At 28.1% G+C, this 16423-nt stretch overlaps 1 protein-coding gene across 1 annotated transcript; it reads left to right on the top strand.

Annotated features, from left to right (window-relative positions):
* The first annotated feature begins 10960 nt into the window (after window positions 1-10960).
* On the top strand, window positions 10961-14271 carry LOC101489627 (uncharacterized). The gene is made up of 4 exons (XM_004498629.3): window positions 10961-11130; window positions 13233-13342; window positions 13429-13553; window positions 13860-14271. The coding sequence occupies exons 2-4, from the start codon at window positions 13261-13263 to the stop codon at window positions 14091-14093; spliced, it is 441 nt and encodes a 146-aa protein (XP_004498686.1). The 5' UTR covers window positions 10961-11130; window positions 13233-13260; the 3' UTR covers window positions 14094-14271.
* The last annotated feature ends 2152 nt before the right edge of the window (window positions 14272-16423 follow it).

Raw genomic sequence — 16423 nt, 5'->3', positions numbered from 1 at the left:
TCAACACTTCAGCAATTGTGTCCAACTTCGGTGGTTGCCCAGTATATCGATAAGGATTTCCTCTTTCTAGGGAGTAACCCAGTATTCGCTCAAATTCCTCTAATGTCGGGGCCAACTGAAAGTCTTGGAAAGTGAAACATCTTAAGAGAGGATCGTAATACTGAGCCAATGCTGTGAGGGCCCCTGTTTGCACATTCACTGCCAAGAGATTTAGAATTTTTCCATATTTGTGAACGAAACTCTCACGTTGTATAGTTTTCATCTGACTGCTGATGTCTTTTAAACTCTTCAAATCAGGTTGCTTAAACTTTAAAAGTAAAGTTTTTCTTTTTTCTGATCCCATTGTCCACTTAAATAACACGTGACTACAGTTTGTATGATTCCCCAAAAATCCTGAAAATTTATGCAAAATGCTATTATGTTTTATTTTTCCTTAGAAAGAGAGAAAAAAAAAATGTCATGACATATGAATGAAACTAATATATATTTATAATGTCTTGAATATATGAGATAATTTTTTTGGTTTTAATAGATATTCTTTCAATGAAAGGATCTATTGGCTTATGTAGTGAAACTCTCACAAGGGAGGCTCTATGGTTCTAAACACGGTTCCTAGAGCCAATAATCCTATTTTAGAATATTGTCAACAACAATAGGTAAACTATTTGAAGTGACAATAACCTCAATAGGATCAAACTCTAGGTGAGATCTTCATGCTAACCAAACAGGATGTACATCCAGAAGGCTACCACTACGCGATCTCGAAACTAAACTTAAGTTTTGTTCAAACCCGGGTATAAGGTTCCACTCATAAGTGTGTGTTTTTAGTAAAAGTGTATGTGCTAAATAAGCATAATTCAATAACTCCATAATATTAACAAAATATATATACATATACTAAATAAATAAATAACATAAAATAAAAAATAATCTACTAGCCTAAAAGAATATTATAATGTCAACTAATACTTATTAAGAAATAAAAACACATAAATAAAATGAAAATGAAAAACAAACAAATAAAATGCTATTATGTTTTATTTTTTCTTAGAAAAAGAGAAAAAAAATGTCATGAGATATGAATGAAACTAAAATATATAAACTCGTGAATATATGAAATAATTTATTGGTTTTTTTACGGATATTCTTACAATGAAAGGGTCTATTGGCTTATGTAGTGAAACTCTCACAAGGGAGGCTCTATGGTTCTAAACACGGTTCCTAGAGCCAATAATCCTATTTTAGAATATTGTCAACAACAATAGGTAAACTATTTGAAGTGACAATAACCTCAATAGGATCAAACTCTAGGTGAGATCTTCATGCTAACCAAACAGGATGTACATCCAGAAGGCTACCACTACGCGATCTCGAAACTAAACTTAAGTTTTGTTCAAACCCGGGTATAAGGTTCCACTCATAAGTGTGTGTCTTAAAAAAGTGTAGGTGTTGAATAAACATAATTCAATAAATCCATAATATTAACAAAACATATATACATATATAAAATAAATAGATAAATAAATAACATAAAAAAAAAATAAATAAAAAACTACTAGCCTAAAAGAAAATTATAATGTCAACTAATACTTATTAAAAAAATAAAAAACACAAAGAAAATGAAAATGAAAAACAAGCAAATATAGAAAAAAGTTAAAAAATTATGCACAATTAATTTTTAGGCTTGACTCTCGAAATTTCCCCAGTGGAGTCGCCAGCTGTCGCGGCCTAAAATTTCGAGTTTTCATCGAATTCAATGGAGTCGCCACCAAAATTTATTTTAAAATAGGGAAAATATTGGGAAACCCTTAAAAATATAAAAAATGGTATTTGAAACCAGATTTTGAGTTCGGGAGTCGATTATGCGTAGGGAAGGTATTAGCACCCTACGACATCCGCTAAAAAACGGTTACCTATAATTAATTGTGCAAAATTATATCAACTTAACTATATTTATTTCTCTTTATTATTAAATATGAATATAAAATTATTTTTTATAAATATGATTTTTTGAGATAAAAGCACGTTTAAAAGAGTAAAAAAGGCTTTATTATTGTGCTTGACAAGAGTGTGATCTTGCTCCTACGTATCTCCTGGTGCGATAGAGAAATCAAAGCTACGTAGTTCTTGGGTAGAAAATGCTGATGTGTTGATTGTTTTTTAATAAATTGTATTTTGTTATTAAAAAAAGAAAAGTTAAATTTGACGACCATAAAAGACTTGTTTGATTTGAAAAATTATTTTAAAACCTGAGTTTTAAGACGATCGAATTGTACAACTCGTGTCTCAAAACTCAAAGAGTAAAAAGATGTCACATGTAATTTAATCCTCTTAAGAATATTTTATTATTTTTTTTTTAAAAAAAAATAAGCTCTAGAACCTTCAAGTTGTACAACTTGTGTTATAACTGCTCAACAATTAAAAAGATGTCACATCTCATTAATTATTTTGAAATAATTTTATATAACTATTAATTTATTAAAAATAAAATAAATTTTGAAATTATCATGATATAACAATTATATTAACACATAAAAAAAACTACACTGCGCATGATTTTATTTATTTTTTTTGCAGTACTATTTTTTAACAAAACAAGACTTTATATAACAAAAACTTAATAAGCGGCCAAAGTTTGGAAAAAATATACCTAAAAAAATAAAAGAAAATGTTGGTTGTTTTCATAACAAAGTTATATGAAAAAATAAAAATAAAAAATAAATAGCTTGCAAAAGGAAAGATTTGGTGCAACGTAGATTGCACGCTAAAGTGGAAAAGAGGAAAAGAAAGCTAGCTGTATTGTGACAAACACGCGTAAAGTAAAGAGAATCCAGATGAAAAGAAATTTTAACATTCAATGCTACCAACAACTATCTTAGCATCATTTTAACAATATATCTCTTAATTTTAAACAAATGATAAATATAATTTGAACATAAAATCAGATTTTAAGAAATAAAGTTATCATATAAATGAAATATGTCAACAATAAACGACAGACAAAAATGTATTAAGGTGATAGATCGGGTGGAACGGGGCGGCAAAGGAGAAGGCAGTGATGTTACAACTTTTCTATTTTTATGGCTCTATTCCTAAGTTTTCTATTTTTTTCTCTCAACTTTTCTCACATAAATTTCTATCTTTCCTCCTCCCTTTCAAATGAATTTTTATCTTCTTCTTATAGACTAAAATAGTGAACTGAGATAAAATCGGGTTATGAGTTCTTCATTGTTGTGTTCATAAAATAAAACAAAGTTCTGGTTCTTTCGTTGTTTTACATCAATATGTTCATAGAATAAAAGAAATGTATGAGTTTTATTTGTTTGACAGCAATATGTCCATAAAATAAAAAAAAAGTTATGGGTTGTCGTTATTTTGCAGCAACTTGTCCACTATATAAAATCAAGTTTTACTACTGTTTTACCGTGAAAAGAAACAACCCTTAACAAGTGATTTTGTGATTGAGTGTAGCAATGGTGAAGATATAATTGGGATAAAATAAAAAATTAAAATTTAAAAGTTAAAAAAAAAATTAAAATTAAAATTAAAGGAAGAAGACTGCATGAAGAATGTATAGATTATGTTTTTTTTGTTTTTATTATTATGAAAATAATTTTTAATTATTGGGACAAAATTGAGGTACTACAATCTATATTCTAAAATGAAGTTCCTAAATAATATATATGTATTGTCAAAGCTATTGATTTCATTTCAGCATCAATCATGAGTAAATGAATTCAATGCATACTTTGCAAGTGAAAAACCTACTGGATATTCCTAATTTGACAAACATTGCAATTTGGGTTTTTTTTTGTGTGAAAAAAACTACAAAATATAATTTTTTTTATTGAATAAGGTAAAAAAAGTAAGACGTTGATTACCGTAGATATACCTTTTCAAATGTTATCAATAATGCAATTCATACAAGAAGCATATCATATGTGTAAGATATATTATTAATCTAATACACAGCTCAAATGGATTAAAAAGATGTTTGATGATTACAATGTATTGTGATCAAGAATGCACAGTCTTGGCCAAAGGAATCGTTGAATTTTATTCGAATCCAAAAATAATAGAATAGTAGGAAATTTAAAAAAAATATTGAGACTTATTCCTCTAAATTATGTATTTGAATTCATTAGGTAACTCATCCCACGTACAATAATTCTTCCAACATTTATGTCCACTTTTCAAAATTACAGATATTTACAAGTAAACAACCTATAATACTTCTCTAACAAATAGCTTCACTCGTATAAACTTACTGTAAAAGCATATGTTAAGTGTAAAAAGCTTTATGCATGATAATTGATTAAATATGTTTTATTTAGATGAGTCAACATAAATTTGTTTAGTTATGTTTCGTCATTAAAATTATGTCCAAGTTCAAATCAATAGTTAGCTGTGATATTTTTTATTTGATTTATGACGGTTAATACTAGAAGAAATAAAAATGATATTTGTGTGGATGAGTAAAGGATTATTGTCGCATTAATAATATTGTGATATAATATATGATTTTATGATTGAATGTATTGAAGTCGTAAAATTTTATAAGAAAAAAAATATTTATATTTTAAAAAATTAAAAAATGAATAATTATAGGACAATGTTGTAAAAACCAAATTATATAGTTCTAAATTTTGTGGTTGCGATGAATTTCTACTAGAACTGACAATGATTTATGTTAATAAATATGTTAATTAATATAGATATTTTGGTGTATGTTGTACTTATTTTGGGTTCTATAATCAATGTATTTGATGAGTAGAATGTGGTTGTTGTGTTATTATTGTCTAATTATATATTTGAATATAATATGTAAAGATGACATGGTATTTGTACATTCTTTTCTTGTAATTACATGAATTAACCAAATGACACGATCATGTAGATTGATGTGTATAGTCTAGATACATCATATAGAGACTAAAATTTATTTTATCAATTTTGTAATTATTACGGAGACTCAGTTTGTAAAATCAAATCCACCTCCAAAGTCTTTATACGTCATGTGAAGAATCCAATGTCGAGATTTGCCTTAACCAAATTTGTGGTTACAATCATTTTTATATTAAAAATAATTTTCATTTGAAGATAAAATGGGATTTCTATTCAATGACATTTGTGAGCCTTTTAGTGACGTCCGAAAGACTAACTATTTATAACTTTATTCTATGTGAAGCTTAAAACTTTCTTCTACTTTGGTGTCAATCAAATGCAGCAATGTATTGTTGTGTATCGTTGTTATAATGTGAAATGGTTTGTTTCTTATTACTGTTTAAACATTTAAATTTACTTGTTATTCAAATTTTATTTGTTCTATTCAACAATAATCAATAAAATATCTGCATTTGTTTAATCAACAACATCAACATAATTTACATTATTTATGCATACGCACGGGTATCTATTTAATTTTTCAATTAAGTAAAATATTTATTTACTTTAATTAAGAACATAAAAAAGAAATTTGATTGAACCTCACTAGACTTTTTGTTTATATAAGTCAAAATTACTTTTTTTTTCAAGTTTTTTTTTGTCATTATGTATCGTTTTATAGTACATATTCGATAATATGTCCTTAGACTTATCTTTATTATTAGACACAATTTGAGATTTTTCTTCTTTAATAGTTTTTTTTCTGAAATTTCAACTTTCAATATGCTATCTCTTTTTATGCGATATGTATCTACTCTAAAGCTTTTTTTTGCGTTCTCTCTTATCGTAGTTGTGTTTGTATTCTTCTTTTTCATATTTCTATATTTCTTATGTTTATTTTTGTTTCTCATAATTATGTTTTATTTCTTTTTATAAACTACAGTTGCATGCAAGTTCTAGATGTAGTTCATAAATGAGATGAATTGATATTCAATAAGGTTTGTAGTTTTCATGTATTAAGTCAGTTGTTTCCTCATTAATTATTTTTTTCCTGATTTCCTACATGTTTGCCTTGTTTAGGTTGATTGTTGATTTGCAACATCTATTTTCCTCTACTCTTCTTTTCTATTATGTTCTTCTTTTTTGTCAACTATTTTTTAGGAATTTGATAAAGATGAGAAAAAGAAACTTTTGATAGGAGAAATAAGTGTTGCTTTTTTTTTTTCCTTTTATAAGTAATTAACAGAGTCGTCTCAAACGTTTTATAAACTTCATTTTAATTTAAAAAAATTGATCTTTAATAAAAAATACTAAAAATTCAAGAAAGATTATTTTTTTATTTTAAAAGAATTATTCTTTATTTAAATTATAAATAACATAAAAAAATTGTAAATAACATCAATAATACTGAAAATTTGATTTTTTTTTTCTTCAAAAAATATGAACTCATTTTTTTTCCCTAAAACTTTATTGTGTTTTTGGATTTTGGAATTTTTTGCTTCTAGACCATATAGTATAGGGTGAACTTTTAGTAGGAGACTATAGTACTCTTAAAAAAAATTAAAAAAAAATTGGACAATGTTATGTTGATAACTATATTAGTATTTTTACACATTTTTGGGCGTTTGAATGTGGTCCTTTGGTGTCAACATCTCTAATGCTTGATTATTATTATTATTTTCTTTCTAATTTCAGAGGTCTAAGGGGCTTATTTCTTGTTTCTTTGGTATTGAACTGTGTTGGACTAGATCTGTAAATTTTTTATTTTTTGTTTCTTTAATAACAACATTCTTTCTAATGTATCTGGCTATGGTGAAAATCAAGCTTAATAATTAGGATTATTAGGCCAGCCTCTGAACAACCTTTCATTGTATTGATGAGTTGATTTGCAAAGTGCTTCCTACAAAGTTACATTGATGATTTTGCCTTTGTATAGAAGTATGAAAAAAGTAATTTTGGTGAAGTTGAAATATTTAGGTAAAAGATATATTATCAAAAACATTTGTGTCATTCTACTTGTTTCCTTACAAGGTAAAGGAGGCATAAACTTTCTTTTGTCCAGCGACAACATGAGATTATAAGTTCATTTGGGACAATCTCAACCAAAAACAAACCATAGCATAATAAGTTGATTTGGTTGCAATAAATACAACATTAAATGTAAGTGAGAAGTTACTTTTCTTCCCCTCTTGATTAGCCTAAATTTCAAAATTTCAAAGGGAGATTAATTAGTCTTAACAATGTATAATTATTAAAAATAAACTAAAAGAGAAAGGGCAAGAATGTGAGAGTTTTGTATTATTATATTCTCTAGTATATCTTTACAATATATAGTATGTATTAAGTCATATTTAAAGAATATATAGTATGTATTATGTCATATTTAAAGAACACATATAAGTAAGTGAACGGTTATCTTAAAAATTAGGCTAAATTACATTTGTGGTCCTTTAACTTAATCTCAGGTAATGTTTTAGTCCTTTATCTTTTTTTTTTTTCCCGATTTAGTCCTTTATTGCTAACAATATCAAATAAAGTATGAAAATATGAGTTTATTTGAAGATTTGCGTTACAAATTTGATGAAATTTGTATTATATTGAAGAATATAATTAATTTTATGAGTTTTGATTGAATTTTTTTTTTTTTTAATTTTTGTATAAAAAAGGATAACATTGTTGAAATTTTAAAACATAAAATATCAAATTGTCACTTAAAATTAAAATAAAGGACCAAGTCGGAAAAAAAAAAATAAAGGATTAAAACGTTACCTGAGATTAAGTTAAAGGACCACAAATGTAATTTAGCCTAAAAATTACTAGCAATTACTAGATCCACTTACTAATAGGAGTTAGAGGAATGTGAATATCAAAGAATGGAGTTTCACTAACTATATTCATAACACTCTCTATTGGATGTCTATTAAGGATATGCCTCATTAAAATTTTACTGGAAAAAAATCTAATAGGAAAAAACTCAAGTAAAGGAAAAAAAGTACAACATTCTTATTGTGGGAACTGCCTTATTAAAAATCTTACAAGAAAAATTAAATAGGAACTGTCTCAATAAAAATTGCATTTTAAAAACTCAGTGGAACAAAACCATGGCGAAGGAAAAAAGAATGCATAACACATTTATTTCTCCTCCTCGTAGAGACAATAATATCTAAGACGGTGAAGACCAATTAATTTTTGGTACTAGTTGCTAAAAAACTTCAAATACATGGCGATGAATTTGTAGAAAGATTTGTTCTATCTCTTTTATTATACTTTTCTCTAAATTAACCGTGCACATGATAATATCTTCCAATTGAATTGTTACAATAACATTTTCTTAGAAGAAAAATCGTAAGTTTGCTTTTTTTTTTTTTATGTGTACAATCACATATCTCAACAAAACTTCATTATTGACTTGTCTCGTTTAATGACAAAATGTCATTATGGGAATTAGACAAATAATCTACATATATAAGGTAACATAATATATGTTTGATTTCGTTACAATGTCTTCGTATGATGAAGAATTGTATATTGTTAATAATATAAGATATATCAAATAATATATCAAAATATGTACAAATAGAAAAGTTTCATATTGTCTCCAAATTGAACTAAAATATAATACTTTAAGATCAATTAGTTCTTCATCATTTTCTCAAGTTCTAAAATCGATCTTTGTTCAGATCTAGTGACCTTAGAATCATTGGAGTACACAACAAATGTGATTTGTTATTATAGAATCATACTAGTACTTTTGCTATATAAGTTTCACGATTTACTCAAATAACATTCTATCAAAACAAATATTTTTCTTTCATATATTTCCATTTTAAATTTTTCTTTAATTAAACTAATTTGGAAGCTCTTTAGGAGTTGATAATATTCATATCAAATTCATTTCTAAATATTTTATTTTCAATGGACAAATGATGTCATTCTGATATCATTCAATTGATAATATTAATTAAGAATAGTATACAACACGCATTTAGATTGTTTGAGAGCATAAAGAGACTTGATTTCCTTTGTTTAAGTAATCTCTTCAAGAGCCTAGATTGTACGTCTCACAAAAATTAAATCCTTAAGTGATTTTCATATTATTATCACTATCAAGTGATCGATATAAATACATTGCAATACATCTTTCATTTGTAAATTGAGTCTATTATGTGCTACTAAATTTAATCAAGTATGAAAAAGTTTTTTAATACACTTCATGTGAATATGTCTCTTCAAAATCAATGATAGTTTACCAATACTTTTGAATATATGTATTTCATAACTTTCATTTTATTGTCACACGAGAAATCTTTTATAGCTAATTAGCTTCACATCTTCATATGTGCGGATACAGGTCCAAAAACCTTTCGCTTTGCAAAACAAGTTTAATTTCACCTCAATTGTTTTTTCTATTTTCAAAACATTTCTTTGTATATAATCTTTAATAAACTTTAGTTCACGACCCTCATTATCATTTATCACGTATAACGTCATATCATATGCAAAATTATTGCCAATATTGACTTTCTTTCAGTTCCATCATATTCGTTTCATGAAATAATTTATTGAGATCTATTTATTTTCACAAGTTTCAGGTACTTGATCAATTCTTCTGGAGTTGAAAATCAATTAATTCAAATACTCTTTTGGAATTTTAATATCCTCACTAAGGCCATCTTTCTTTTTAGATTATTTCTTTATTTGAGAATTTTTATCTTTAGAACCGAAAAATATATCATGCTTCATGCATAGGTACTCATTTGCAATGATACATTGTCTAACAAAGACATTAATTTTGATTAGAGTATTATCATCTTAATGTATTATACTGGAGCAATTGAAATATATACAACACATCCAAAATTCATAGAATAATAAGTTCATTTGGTTGCAATAAATACAACATTAAATGCAAGTGGTAAGTTACTTTTCTTTCCCTCTTGATTAACATAAATTTCAAATTTTTAAAGAGAGATAAGTTAGTCTTAACAAATGTATAATTATTAAAAATAAACTAAAAGAGAAAGGGCAAGAATGTGAGAGTTTTGTATGATTCTATTCTTTAGTATATCTTTACAATACATAGTATGTATTAAGTCATATTTAAATAACACATATAAATAAGTAAATGGTTATCTTAAGACCACTAGCAATTACTACATCCACTTACTTACTTAGAGGAATGTGATGGATTTTCACTAACTATATTCATAACACTTTCTATTGATGTCCACTAAAGATATGTCTCATTAAAATATTACTGAAAAAAATCCAATATAAAAAACCCTAATAAAAAAAAAGTACAACATTCTTTCTGTAAGAACTGTCTCATTAAAAATCTTATTAAAATAAATAAATAAGAATTATCTTAGTAAAAAAATTATTATAAAAACTAAATGAAGAGTATAAACTTTACCATTTTTTCTTCTAATTTTATATTGTAACTAATTTTTTTTTAACTTTTGTAATTTATTTATTATAATTTAAAATAAATAATTTTAAAATTGTAAAATAATTTAAATAAATAATTTATTTATAAATGATGTATATAATTTAAATTTAAAATAATTTTAGTAAATAATAATTTAATGCAAATAATTTAAAATAGTTTATTTATTATAATTTAAATAAAACAAACCAGCTAAAAATAAAATGAAATATATGATTAATACATAATTTATTTATTATATGTAAATAATTTAATTTTTAAAATAATTAATATTTTAAATTAAATTATTTATTTATTTATTTATTTTAAAATGAATAAAATATATAAATAAATAAAAAATATATCAAGATTGATAAATTTTAAATTACTATTTTTACAATATTATAAACTTTAATTAATAAAATTTAATTTTAATTAACAATTAATATTATCAAACACTACCTAAAATAAATACAGTCGACGAACACAACCACAACCTAAAATAAATATTATCATGCTGTTAGATTGTATAGATTATTCCGAGACATCACAAGAAGTCTTGTTTCGAGGCATGAGTTAATTATAGTTTTTACTTTTTACCATGAAAAAAATAAATAAATTAAATACGTGCAAATAATTGAATATTTAGTTTTTTTTTTTTTTACAGCTCCTTAGTTTATACTCTTCATTTTAAGTCCTCTTTCCCAGTAATCACTCCGCCCAAAACGCCGCCGGAGAGGAGCCAACACCACCGCGCCCTAGTCGCCGTTGCTATCGCCCATCATCCTCGTCACTGCCTCTTTCTCTATCTCCTCTCATTTGTAAGTTCTCTTTATCATCCCTCTTATGTTGAACCGTATAGTCTTGACACTTAGATCCTAATCTTTTTCTTTCTATCTATGAAATGGATGTGTATTCTAACTACTGGATAGTTGTATTAGATGTTTATGCGATCAATTTTATGATTCTACGTCAAATTCGGATTCCTTGTTTTGGCATAAACCCTAATTCTTAAAATTTGGCGAACCTGTTTTGCCTATCCCTATCAAATTGCATCTTCCCCAACATTTCATAAAACCATAATTTGTATTTAATTCCTGAACAAATTTGCTAGATACACCCAAGTAGTTTAGGGACGTGCACATATTTCATGTAATCTATGTGAACTTAGTTAAGTACAAAAAATTATTATTTTTGGGTATAACTGGCAATAAAAAGAGGTGTAACTAGAAAAATTGACTCCTGAATCGGAATTGAACTATTTTTTAGTAAATTTAAGAATCTAATTTAATTTCAAACTAGTCTTTAACCATTCAACTGTGCTTCTAAATTCAATTTTCCCCAGTTTTTATGATGAACCTTTATTCTTCCTCAAATCTCAATTTTATTAAAATAATTTAACTAGTAGTTCATTTTGTAATTCTTAGAATAATCATGCTTAGATAAATTAGGGGTCGTATAGGTACTACTTTGTATGTAAACTGTGTTTGAAATTGATTTTGTGGGTACCTGCATATCCTTTCCTATGTTTTCTTAACAATCTTGGAGCTAGTAGGGGATAAGATTGTTTAGGAGCCGCTTTGGGAGGTTGGTCACTCTGGGAAATGGAAGGTTCGCAAACCCGACGAGAGGAGCCAAGTGTGGTGATGGGGTTTTGGGGTGGATATGAAGCTCCATTGGGGGCCAGCTATATAGGATCATATGAGCAGACAGCTGCTGCAAGAACATTGCTATGTGAAGAAGCTGTTTTTCTTCTTTAGCCATGGCGGAGCACGAGGCTTACTTACCGCAATAACAAGAAAGATATTGAGTGAAAGAAAATGTGTTCAGAATAAAATTAACTTAATAATATTACTGCTATATACAAAGCTTATGTTATAAAATTGGCAAGGGCTACGAGATAGGATGTATTGTAGGAACAATAAGAAAGTAATGAATTTTTAAATGTCTAAGACCTACTGTAATTGAAACCTACTTCATTCATGTTGTTTGCTTTGATATGTGCAAAAACACGAAGAAATGGGATTGTATTTGCTGGAGTCATTCTTCAAGTATCATGTTAATATTTTCTCACCCAAATTGATTGCGATTTGCTGAATTCATTTGGTATGGTATACTGTGACTTGGTGTGAATTTGGATGTTGGTTTTCAATTTGCATCAGATTATTTCAAAAAGGGTTTCCTTATTGCACAGTGCTTCAAATTTGCAATTAGACTTTCAAGGTTACCTGATAGTGGACTTTTAGTTCTTTTCAGTTTTTTCAACTCCCCATTTTTGCTTGTTCTTTCAGCGCTAACTTTTACACTTAATTCTCTGGCTGGGTTAATTATTTTTTAGTCATATATGGTCCACTCTGGACCAAAGGCTCTTTTATGTACAGATCAGAACATCGAGTAATTCTTCAAATATACGTTTATATATTTTATTTTCTATCATTCATTTTACATTGTTCCTAGACAACAAATCAATATTATTAGCGGCGAGTTCGAACTTTTTGGTATTTTCCGTTTCTTCAGATGATAATATGGGTCAATCGTTTGCTTCATTGGTTTCAATGCTGGCAGCTGCAGAATCAGCTATGGGTTAGCCATTTTTGTCATAACTTTCTGAGTCCGAGGGACTGAAGTTGTAGGATTTATTTTTTAATTGCATTCCAGTTTAATATTCATGAATGGTTTCTAATTTTTTTTTTCTTAGAAGAGATGGTAAATTCCATCCTAATTAACTCACCTCTCGGGTTCGAACTTGGGACATAATGGTTTCTATTTTTAATATCACGTTTTATTTTATTTTTATGAGATGTCTTGTCTTTATTATAATATATTTGGTCTTATTAAATAGCTATTGTTCGGAATGACATAATTGATTAGCTTTCCCAGAATTATAATTTTTTTCCAACACTGTTATACTATTGTGTTTCAGGGAGTGTCATTATCACATAAAAAACAGCATGAATTTTGCAGCATCGTTGTGCAGAAGATTAAATATCAAGGAACTCGTGACAAATGTTCCTGTGTACAGAAGCACTGGTGGTATACCTTCATGATCCTATATTGACTATTTGTATCATGTATTTCAAAAGAAAGCTAGACTAACGACTTTTTGACATGTAATTTAGATGTTTCTGGAGAGGGATTGAGTCTGGTGTTCCGTCGTTGGGCTACCAAAAAGACAGCTGGGTCCACAAAAAATGGACGAGACTCAAAGCCCAAGAACCTTGGAGTGAAGAAATTTGGTGGAGAGGTATGAGTTTTATGCTTTAAGCAACAGTATCAATCAGTTTTGCCAAATTGCCACCATGATGTTGCCATAGTTTTATGGCATGGTAGTGTTTGTGATGGCCACCATAACCCCCAACACCGATTCTAATCGCCATGTTTCCTCCATGGGCCACAAACACCATATTATATGGCTGAGTTTTGTTTGGCCGTCATAATACGACTTTGATAACGTTGGTATCAATTTTATGACATGCAGTAAGAGGAAGACTTTCTGAACATGATTAATTTCATTCACTCATGAAGAGACTCTTTTCTTAATATTATGCAGAGGGTAATACCTGGAAACATCATTGTTAGGCAACGTGGTACTCGTTTTCATCCAGGAAACTATGTTGGACTGGGGAAAGATCATACTCTTTTTGCTTTGAAAGAGGGATGGGTGAAGTTTGAACGCAACAAGCTGACTGGTCGCAAGTGGGTGCATGTTGAGCCTAAGGAAGGTCATGTCCTCCACCCTCTGTTTACAGATGCTTCTGCATCCGAACCAAAAGTAGCTGTCTAAGTCTGACCAATTTCATGCATGATCAAACTTCTTTTAAGTGATCAATTTTTTTGGCTTATGTGAACTCCTAAATGTTCCACCTCTGAGGTCTGTTACATGGTTTTCTATTGTAATCAATTAAAAGATTTATTCCAGAAGGAATTAATAATAGGTGCTTCAGTTTTTTGCCCTTTTTTTATTTGTCATTTGTTTTGGATCAGTAGTTGTATTAAGAGGTCTTTGAGGGTCTAAATAATTCATTCGATTATTAACTACAACAGAATGATTAAAAGGAATGAAGAGAGGGTCATATGTAGGGGTGGGAATAGGCCAGGCCAGGCTTTGAAAGGCCTGAGCCTGGCCTACGATGAATTTTTGAGGCCTAAGCCTGGCCTACGGCCTATGATAGGCTTTTTTTTCGGCCTGAGCCTGGCCTACGGCCTATCATGGCCTGGCCTGTAAGCCTATTTAAAAGCCTTATTCACATTAAAAATAATTTTTCTAACAAAATAATTTAAAAAAAATATGAAACAAACACCCTTTAAACCCTAAAAAATGATTTTTGGTTTAAAAGAATAATTTTTTTATTAAAACAAACGAACCCATTATTATCTCTGAAACAAATGGTCTCAAACAAACTCCAATTATTACTTCTCAAACAAATCCTCTCGTGCAACATCATATTTAGTAATAATATATATATATATAAAGGTAATAAATAAACAATTATCTATAGCTACATGATGCTCTACACATATCGATTTATATGATTCTCCATATATCAATATTAACGTGTATATGTATATATATATTAAATAAAAAAATAATTTTTCTAACAAAATAATTTTTTTAAAATATGAAACAAATACCTTTTAAACCCTAAAAAATAGTTTTTGGTTTAAAAGAATAAATTTTTTTATTGAAACAAACGCACCTATTATTATCCCTCAAACAACTCAAAATATTACCTCTAAACAAATCCTCTCAAACAACTCAGAATATTACCTCTAAACAAATCCTCTCAAACAACTCGGAATATTACCTCTCAAACAAACTCATATTCAGTAATAATAAACAATTAGGGTTTCTAAATTTATATACTAATAATATATATAAAGATAACAAATAAATAGTATTGGTTTTTGTAAAATATAAAGTAACAAATAAATAATATCGGTTTTTATAAAAAATATGTTGTTTTCATATATGTTTGTTGGAGTGAGTGCAATGGAAATTAGAAGAAGAAAAAATAGAGAATGGAATACATATAAAATATATATAGGCCGGCCTGTCAGGCATAATAGGTTTTTTTACAAGCCTGAGCCTGACCTATTTATATAAATAGGCTTTAAAAACAACCTGAGTCTGACCTTTTTATTAAACAGGTCAGGCCAGGCCGGACCATAAGTAGGCCAGGCCATAGGCCCCTGTCGGACGGCCTAGCCTATTCCCATCCCTAGTCATATGAAAGAAAATAGCAATGGAAGAGTGGGGTTGGAAGAAACACAATGAAGCATTAACGTACTTGAATGTAGGCATGAGCAAAATCAGTTGATCCGACCAAGCTCAAGCCTATAAATGAGCCAATTTGATATGTTGGTCGGTTATAAGGGTCGCATATCACACATATTTGCAAATGTGAATTTATACAAGTTTGAGAAAAAATAATGGGTTACTTGTAACTGATCATTTCACTTAAAAACCCAATTTTTTTAGGGTGAGTCTTGTAGTCTCACTTAGTTGTTACACCACTACTATGATAAATGAGTTGTTCGATAAAAATTTACTTGAGCATTGATAAAAAAATATTGAAAGTTCAATATATTTTTTCTTGAAAAAATGAATTTAAAAATAATATGAACTAAAAGTAAAAAAAAAAAAAAAACTAACATTTTAATAAAAATAAAAAACTCATCTCTCAAATTGACTCACCTGCAAACTGCACTAACAGAAATTGGTCTAAATTGATGCTAAAATTGGTCGGAATTGAACTTGTAAATTATATACTAGGTTTTGGATACTTTGACAAAATTAACAGAAGCAAAAACAATACAACCTTTAACATAAAGGAAATAAATTTTGTCTTTTGGGCGATGTCTTCTCATCCGAATTTCTTTTGGTGATTCACCGAATTCAAAAATTGAGTAGTGTATAATTTAAATCCGATAGTGAAAAATAATATTAATAATGTTACCGGAAGTTTTAATCCAATAGTGTTGTTGTGTACACATTTTTCTCTGAGAGTGTTAATATATATTTCAACCAATATTTTCACAAATCAGTCTGCCCTCTTCAATTCTTTCACGCGCTTATATATGTTTTTTTTGTTTTTGTTTTTTCAAATAATTGAT

The sequence above is a fragment of the Cicer arietinum genome, chromosome 5 (genome assembly GCF_000331145.2).
Source record: "Cicer arietinum cultivar CDC Frontier isolate Library 1 chromosome 5, Cicar.CDCFrontier_v2.0, whole genome shotgun sequence".
In the NCBI taxonomy this organism is placed as follows: Eukaryota; Viridiplantae; Streptophyta; class Magnoliopsida; order Fabales; family Fabaceae; genus Cicer; species Cicer arietinum.
Note: the sequence above shows the minus strand (reverse complement) of the source record. Positions and strands in the feature narration are given on the sequence as shown.